The 8,577-nt window shown below is 42.8% G+C and overlaps 1 protein-coding gene across 1 annotated transcript in view; it reads left to right on the top strand.

Moving 5' to 3' along the window:
• Positions 1-7,550, top strand: part of PRR14L (proline rich 14 like) — a 66,571-nt gene extending 59,021 nt beyond the window's left edge. Inside the window, exons 8-9 of the mRNA XM_008061533.2 lie at positions 4,205-4,276; positions 6,810-7,550. Of these exons, the coding sequence (XP_008059724.1) occupies positions 4,205-4,276; positions 6,810-7,086 (349 nt within the window). The 3' untranslated portion in view covers positions 7,087-7,550. The remainder of the gene's footprint in view (positions 1-4,204; positions 4,277-6,809) is intronic.
• Positions 7,551-8,577: the final 1,027 nt, after the last annotated feature.

Here is an 8,577-nt window from a genome sequence, read left to right as displayed (position 1 = left end):
CTGCACTCCAGTCTGGGTGGCAGAGTGAGACTCCAACTCAAAAAAAAAAAAAAAGAAATGCATTAATGTTAAGTTTTCTAAATTTTGTAAGTGTACTATGGTTATATAAGAAAAGATCTTGTTTTGTATGGAGAGAGAAGGGATGAGAGAATTATGTAGGGCAAAATATAAAGAATTATTGAATCTGCAATCTCTTGTACTGCTCTTATAACTTTTCTGTAAGTCTAAGATTATATTAAAATAAATAAAAAGTCATAAAAAAACAGTGAAATTCCACTTTGCACCCAGAAGGATGGCTTTAATTTATAAATAAAAAAACAAAACAGAAGATAAACGTAGTGAGGATGTAGAGAAATTGGAATCCCTTGTACACTGCTCATGGGAATATAAAATGATATAGCTCCTGTGAAAAGCAATTTGGCAGTTCCTCAAGAGCTAACATATGACCCAGCAATTCTCCTAGGTGTATACCCAAAATAATTGAAAACATTTTACACAAAAATGTGTACACAAATGTTCATAGCTTCATTATTCATAATAGCCAAAAGTTGGAAACAACCCAAATAAATTTTCATCAGCTGATAAATGGATAAAGAAGAGCTGGCAATTCCATAGAATGGAGTATTATTCAGCCATAAAAAGGAATGAAGTACTGATACAAACCATGACATGAATTAACTATGAAAACGGTATGCTAAATGAAAGAATCCAGACTGAAAAGAACACATGCTATATGATTCAATTTATATGAATCTAGAATTAATATGAGTCTAGAATAGGCAAAACCTTAGTGATAGAAAATAGGTTAGTGGTTACCAGGAACTAGGAGCAGGAGAGGGTCATAGTGACTGCAAGCAGATACAAGGTTTCTTTTTGGGGTTATGAAAGTACTCTAGATTAGATTGTGGTGACTGATTAATAGCCTTGTGAATATCATAAAAATTACTGAATTATACATTATTAATGGGTGAATTTTATGGTGTGTGAACCAAAGCTCCTTGGAAAATGATGACAGGTCTAGGGCAGGAAATGTACAATATAAGTGTAGAATATCTTGTCACACCAGAAAGTAACAGAGCTCTCAAAGGTCATGTCAAAGGGATTCAGGGACCTGTTTTTTTATTTGATTTTTTTTTTTAAGAGTCAAGGTCTCACTCTGTTGCCAAGGCTAGAGTGCCGTGGTGCAATCATAGCTCACTGCAGCCTTGAACTCCTGAGTTCAAGTGATCCTCCCACCTCAGCTTTCCAAGTAGCTGGGACTACAGGCGTGAACCATGGTGCTTGGCTCTCAGGAACCAGTTTGAAGAGACTCCCACTGGCCATAGATGAGACAGGCTGAGCATCAAAAGGAATAATAAGTACAATAGACTAAAGTACATTGACTATATATAAATTCAGTAGTTCGTAGTGATACTTAAAACAAAAAACAACCCATTGGCCATCTTTGTGTCATACTGGGGAGCTAATTCATTGTTTTGGAATTTGGTAAATAGGGAATAAAAACAAGCATATTGCCTGCTTTTACTGTGCAGACTGTACCTCAGGGTTACCAAATAATCAATGACCATGAAGTTTCTCTTTAAACAGAAGACTGCCTAATGAATGAAGAAGGAATGGTAGACTATCACCATTCATACAACCCTAAAGAAATAATATTGGGGGCCAGGCACAGTGGCTCAAGCCTGTAATCCCTGCACTTTGGAAGGCTGAGGCGAGAGAATTTCCGAGCCCAGGAGTTCAAAACCAGCCTGGGCAACATGGTGAGACTTCGTCTCTACAATAAATTTAAAGATTAGCTGGGAGCCGGGCTCGGTGGCTCAGCCTGTAATCCCGCGCCTTGGGAGGCTGAGGTGAATGGATTGCCTTAGCCTGCAGGTTCGAGACCCGCCTGGGCAACTTGGTGAGACCTCATCTCTACAATAAATCAAAAAAATTAGCCAGGTGTGGTAGCGTGCGCCTGTAGTTACAGCTACTTGGAAGGCTGAGGTGAAAGGATCACCGGAGCCCAGAAGGTCAAGGCTGCGGTGGCTGGGAGCAGCCACTACAGTCTGAGCGACAAAAGTGAGGCTCCAACTCAAAAAAATAAAAAATTTAAAAAATTAAAAAATTAAAATTAGCTGGGCATGGTAGGGTGCACCTGTAGTTTCAGCTACTTGGAAGGCTGAGGCAGAAGGATCACCTGAGCCCAGCAGGTTGAGGCTGTGGTGGTCTTGAGTGTGCTACTGCACTGCAGCCTGAATGACAAAGTGAGACTCCGACTCAAAAAAAAAAAAGAAATAATAAAATATTGGCGGTGTTCACCAGTGGCTGCTAATCCTACAAAAAGGGTGACGATGTGGTATCATGTCCCGTGGATGAAAGTATGCACCACTACCTGAAAGTCTTCCTACCAAAAACTACCCAACACAAATCAAATCTGATTATGCCTCAACATTTAATTGCCGTGTTCGGGTCAGGTGACATCATGGACATGTAATTAAGAAAATCTAGACTGAGTAAGCCACAGTCCAGATAGGTGACTTGGTTTGTTCAGCAAATAAATTACAAAATAAAAAAAGGAAACAAGATACGTAGAACGTTAATAACAGATAAGGATGGTACTGATTGGAGTTAAAAGTTGAAGGGACCAGCTGGGCTTGGTGGCTTAGCCTGTAATCCCAGCACTTTGGGAGACCGAGTCGAGTGGATTGCCTGAGCCCGCAGGTTTGAGACCCACCTGGGCAACTTGGCGAGACCTCATCTCTACACTACATCAAAAATTAGCCAGGCATGGTAGCGCGTACCTGTAGTTCCGGCTACTTGGAAGGCTGAGGAGGAAGGATCACCAGAGCCCAGCAGGTGAGGCTGTGGTGGCCAGGAGCGGCCACTGCACTCCAGTCTGGGCGACACAGTGAGACTCCAACTCAAAAAAAAAAAAAAAAGTTCAAGGGACCTTACGTTGTTTGGGAGAAGGGTAAAAATATTGATTCACTTACGTTAAATGCACTCATTAAAATTCTTACAAGCCATTAAAGGAACAGAATAGAGTGAGCCAGGCACAGTGGCACACACCTGTGGTCCCAGCTATTTGGGCAGCTGAGGCAGGAGTATCTCTTGAGTCCAGAAGTTGGAGTCCAGCTGGCCAACATGGCAAGACTCTATCTCTGTTTTAAAAAGAAAAAATAGATTTTATAATGTCCTAGTCAGTGAAAGGGGATGAAAAGGAAAAGAGTAGTCAATTAAGGAAAAGAAAAAGAAACATTAAAAAGATGGGACAAGTCAGGCATTGTGGCTCATGCCTGTAATCCCAGCACATTGGGAGACCAAAATGGGAGGATTACTTGAGGCCAGGAGTTTGAGATCAACCTGGGCAATATAGTGAGACCCACATCTTTACAAAAGATTTAAAAATCAGGGCCATAGCTAGGCACAGTGGTTCATGCCTGTGGTTCCAGGCTGATGTGGAAGGATCACTTGAGTCCAGCAGGTCGAGGCTGTACTCCAGCTTGGGTGACGGAGTGAGACTCCAACTCAAAAACAAAAACAAAAACATGGCCAGGCACAGTGGCTTACACCTGTAATCCCAGCACTTTGGGAGGCAGAAGTGAGAGGACTGCCTGAGCCCAGGAGTTAGAGACTAGCATGGGCAAGTTGGCAAGACCTCATCTTTACAATAAATCAAGAAAAATTAGCATAGCATGGTGGTGCATGCCTATAGTTCCAGCTACTTGGAAGGCTGAGGCAGAAGGATCTCCTGAGCCCAGCAGGTTGAGGCTTCGATGGCCGTGAGCATACCACTGCACTCCAGCCTGGGAGACAGAGTGAGATTTAACAAAAAAAAAAAAATTAGCTGGCACATTAGCTGTGCACACCTGTATCCCAGCTACTCAGGAGCCTGAGGCAGGAGGATCTCTTAAGCCCAGGAATTCAGGGTTGCAGTGAGCCAATATTGTGCCACTGGACTCCAGCCTGGAGAAAGAAGAAAAGAAAGAAAAAGTGGGGAAAAAAAGAAGCTGTAAAATAAGGTAATAGATATAAACCTAAATATATTCTCAGTAGGTATAAATGGACTAAGTTTCATAAATGTGAAGGTTGGCAGCTTTGAAAAGAAAGTTTGTACATATTGTTCACATGATATAAAACTTACTAAAGAAAAGTTGGAACAAAGGGAAAGGAGAGTGTTGGAAAACATTAAGAGCATGAAGAACTTGTTTTCTCTTTTCAGGCTAAAGAAGAAGGAGTTTAGTTTAGAAGAAATATATACCAACAAGAATTATAAGTCTCCTCCTGCAAACAGGTAGGTACGTGCAGCTGGGAAATAAAAGGTAATAATTCTGAAATGACTGATATAAGTCTCCAGTCCTTTCACTTCAGAAAGGACTTATGTTTGGTTCTACCAATATTGGGAGTCATACCAATATAGACTTGGTATTTTTTTGTTTGTTTCCAACACTTGAATTGGGATTGATGATAGGATAGAAATGTGTACTGGGTTAGATAGAGAAAATGTAGTCTCCTTTTAGTGTGTTGTTACCAGACATGCTGACTGTCTTCTTCAGGACTGATAATCATTGATCTTCAGATAAGATTCAAAACCAAAATACAGGAAGAGTTTCACTTAGCCACCTTTAGGTCTGAATTCATTTCAAGTCAGTGTACATTTATTAAATGGCAGTTGTACATCTCAGATGTAGCAAGAGAGTTCTAGGGTTTATCCTAGTATTCTGTACATGTGCCCTAGGATATTTGTACAACTATTACAACCTCATTGCAGCATTACTTTTATAAAAACAACAAAATGAGTGTGATGACTCAGGCCTATAATCCCAGCACTTTGAGAGGTGGAAGTGAGAGGATTGCCTGAGACCAGGGATTCAAAACCAGCCTGGGCAACATGGTGAGACCTCATCTCTACAATAAATAATTTTTAAAAATAGCCAGGCGTGGTGTTGTGGGCCAGTAGTTCCAGCTACTTGGGAGGCTGGGGTGGAATGATGGCCTGAGTCCAGCAGATCAAGGCTGTGGTGGCTGTGAGGGTGTGCTACTGCATTCCAGCCTGGGTGACAGAGGGAGACTCAAAAAAAAAAAGAGGATTAGAAACAACCTAAAATATCCATTGCTAGGGTTCTCATTAATTTATAGTCCATAGTCTATTCTTTTTTTTTTTTTGAGTTGCAGTCTCACTCTTTGTTGCCCAGGCTGGTGTGCAGTGGCATGTTCACGGCCATCGCAGCCTCGACCTGCTGGGCTTAGGTGATCCTTCCACCTCAGCCTTCCAAGTAGCTGGAACTACAGACGCACACCACCACACCTGGCTAGTTTTTTTGTGATTTGTTGTAGAGATGAGGTCTCACCAAGTTGTCTAGGCTGGTCTTGAACCCCCAGACTCAGGCAATCCTCTTGCCTTGGTCTCCCAAAACACTGGGATTACATGCTGAGCCACTATGCCCGGCCCATAGTCTGTTCTTATCACGGAATACCCTGTGTTGCCATTAAAAAATGAATCAGATACCTGTGTACTAAGCTGGAACAATCTTAAAGGTTATTGGTAGGTCAAAGAAACACAATATACAGAGCTGGTATAGGTATAGGTAGCTGGTGACTATTTGAGGAAAAAACAAAACCAAAAGGAGAATACAGCTGTGGGTCAGCAAATTATAGGCCAGATCCAGACAGTGGCTTATTTCTATTTTATGGCCTGTAAAACAAGCAATGGTTTTTTTGTTGTTGTTTAGAGTTGGAGTCTTACTCTGTCACCCAGGCTGGAGTGCAGTGGCATACTCACGGCCATTGCAGCCTCTACCTGCTGGGCTCAGGCGATCCTTCTGCCTCAACCTTCTAAGCAGCTGGAACTACAGGCATGTGCCACCATGCCTAGCTGTTTTTTAGATTTATTGTAGAGATGAGGTCTTGCCGTGTTGTTCAGGCTGGTCTTGAACCCCTGAACTCAGGTAATCCTCTCACCTCTGCTCCCAAAGTGCTGGGATTATAGGCGTGAGCCACCGCGCCTGGCTAGGAATGGTTTTTATACTTTTAAAGTGTTGTTTAAAAAACAGAATACTGCCAAGTGCAGCATATGTAGTGCCTGATACTCAGAAGTCTGAGGCAAGAGGATCTCTTGAGCCCAGGTATTTGAGTCCATTCTGGGCAACATAGCAAGACCCTGTGTCTAAAAAAAAAGAAGAAAAACAAGAATTTGTAATAGAGAACTATGTGGCTCACAAAGTTTGACATGTTTACCATCTGGTCCTTTAGAGAAAAGGGCTGACCTCTGATAATATATGCTTATTTATGCCATACATTGAATGGCTTTTTTTTTTTTTTGAGTTGGAGTCTCACTCTGTCACCCAGACTGGAGTGCAGTGGCATGCTCCTGGCCACCGCAGCCTCGACCTGCTGGGCTCTGGTGATCCTTCCTCCTCAGCCTTCCAAGTAGCTGGAACTACAGACGTGCGCTACCACGCCCGGCTAATTTTTTATTTTATTGTAGAGATGAGGTCTCGCCAAGTTGCCCAGGCGGGTCTCGAACCCGTGCGCTCAGGCACATTGAATGACTTTTTAGAAGATACACAAGAAGTGTTAACTGTGTTATCTGTGGAGTTGGAGTATTTATTCTGTACCCTTCATCCAGTTTGAATTTGTTCACTGTGTTCATGTATCATACGTTTTCTTCTATATAAAAAAAATAGACACTGGCTAGAGGCAACAGTCAACTGTAAGGAGTTGTGAGTACAAGTAGCTTTCAGCCCTGTTGACTGGAAGGATTGGTGGCACAGGAGATGAGCCATGAGTCAGTTCTTTGGTAATTCTGTTTTGTGCTCCATCCTTAGGTGTTTAGAGACTATCTTTGAAGAACCCAAGGAACGAAATGGTACACTAATCTCAATCAGTCAACAGAAGAGGAAGCGAGTTCTAGAATTTCAGGATTTTACAGTCCCACGAAAGAGGAGAGCTCGAGGTAAAGTCAAGATGGCAGGCAGCTTTACCAGGGCCCAGAAGGCAGCTCTTCAGAGTCGAGAGCTGGATGCTCTTTTGATACAGAAACTAATGGAACTGGAGACCTTCTTTGCCAATGAAGAGGAGCAGGAACAGTCATCAGGGTGTTGAGAAGCAATTCAATTTGGAGTACCAATTTTAGATTTTTTTTTTTTTGGACCTCCTTGGAAGAGGTTGCCTGATATTGCCCTACCACCTGTACCACTCAAAACGCACAGTCCATGAATTTTTACTTGTTTCAAGGTGCAAACTTTTTAGGACCTGGTGAAGAGGGTCTTCTACTTCTACTGCTGAGTATAGAACCTCAGGAATGCTCCTTTTCTCCTGGAAATGGTCCTGAATGACATCTGGCCTCCTCCTCCCATTCTCTGCCATTCACAGGAGGAAGAAGCAGCATATCTTCAGTAACACTAGGATTCCAAGGACTCACAGGATTTGCACGTCCATATGAAAGTTCTGCTTTGTTTACGGTGGTGCTAGACCAAGATTATTTAGAGGCATGGCCTAGGGAGGGGGACCTGGCGTTCTGTCCTATGTGGTCTCACCGGCTCATGTCAGTAGTTGAGGAAAGATGAGCTGTTGTGTTTTCTAAATCTTTGAGTCTGTATACCCAGAACCTGTTGATGTGAGTGTGTGTGAGAGAGAGAGAGAAAGAGAGAGAGAGAGAGAGAGAGAGTGTGTGTGTGTGTGTGTGTGTGTGTGTGTGAGACTTTTTCCCATTGTGTTCTTCCCTCTGTGACTGTGGGTCACTAGTGCCAGAGGAGCCCGTCCAGGCCCCATTCAAAGTAAGTTGCACTTTTTAATGTTGTGGTGTTGTTTTCATTTGTTTTATCTCTTTTTTTATTATTATTGCTGCATGTTTGGAGCCTTTAAATGTGATTTTAAAACAATTTTTGAGAAAGGAGAAAAAATACATGTCTTAAGAATACATGATAGGCATTCAACCCAGTTGATCAATGCACGGAAGAGAGATTTTCCTGTTCATGTGTTTCAAGCAATCCCTTCCCCATCTCCAACTTCTATTGTAACTCATTAGAGGGAGCACATTTTTCATCTGGGTTCTCATTCTTGCCGACTAAGTACATGTATTTAGTTTAGTGATTTAAGAGCAGGTTGCTCTCCTAATCATTTAAAACATACTAGGGTTGGGTGTGGTCTTAATGATTTTTTTAATGAAATACTGGTGTGTAACAAAGTTGGGTACAACACCTCGGGCAGTGATATAGACCAACCCAGAGTGTTTGCAGTTCTCCAAGCAGCCTGCTCCAAGACTGGGGCGAGATTCGGGGTGGTGGTTCATACCCAGTGATGTGTTCTTGCAGTGTGACCATGAAATTCCACGGCCAGCCCTCTTTAAGGGCCACCTCATTGTATTGTGGGCTTCTGTGTCAGACCTACTGGAAATGTTGTCAAATGCCAGTTAGCTGAGTTTCTGGGTTTGTGCCTGCAGGAGTTTGTGGGCAGAGAGGTGCTGTGAGTCAGCAGACCCTGAGGCCTCGCTCCTTTCCCACTGAAGCCCTGTGTGCCCTCACCCTGCTTCTCCTCCCCTCCTTCTCTTGGAGTGAATCTCTCTCTCTCTCCCTCTCTCTCTCTCTCTCTCTC

The sequence above is a fragment of the Carlito syrichta genome, unplaced genomic scaffold (assembly GCF_000164805.1).
Source record: "Carlito syrichta isolate Samal-C Ts95f unplaced genomic scaffold, Tarsius_syrichta-2.0.1 Scaffold305313, whole genome shotgun sequence".
In the NCBI taxonomy this organism is placed as follows: domain Eukaryota; kingdom Metazoa; phylum Chordata; class Mammalia; order Primates; family Tarsiidae; genus Carlito; species Carlito syrichta.
The sequence above is the reverse complement of the archived record's forward strand: the minus strand, read 5'-3'. Positions and strand labels throughout refer to the sequence as shown.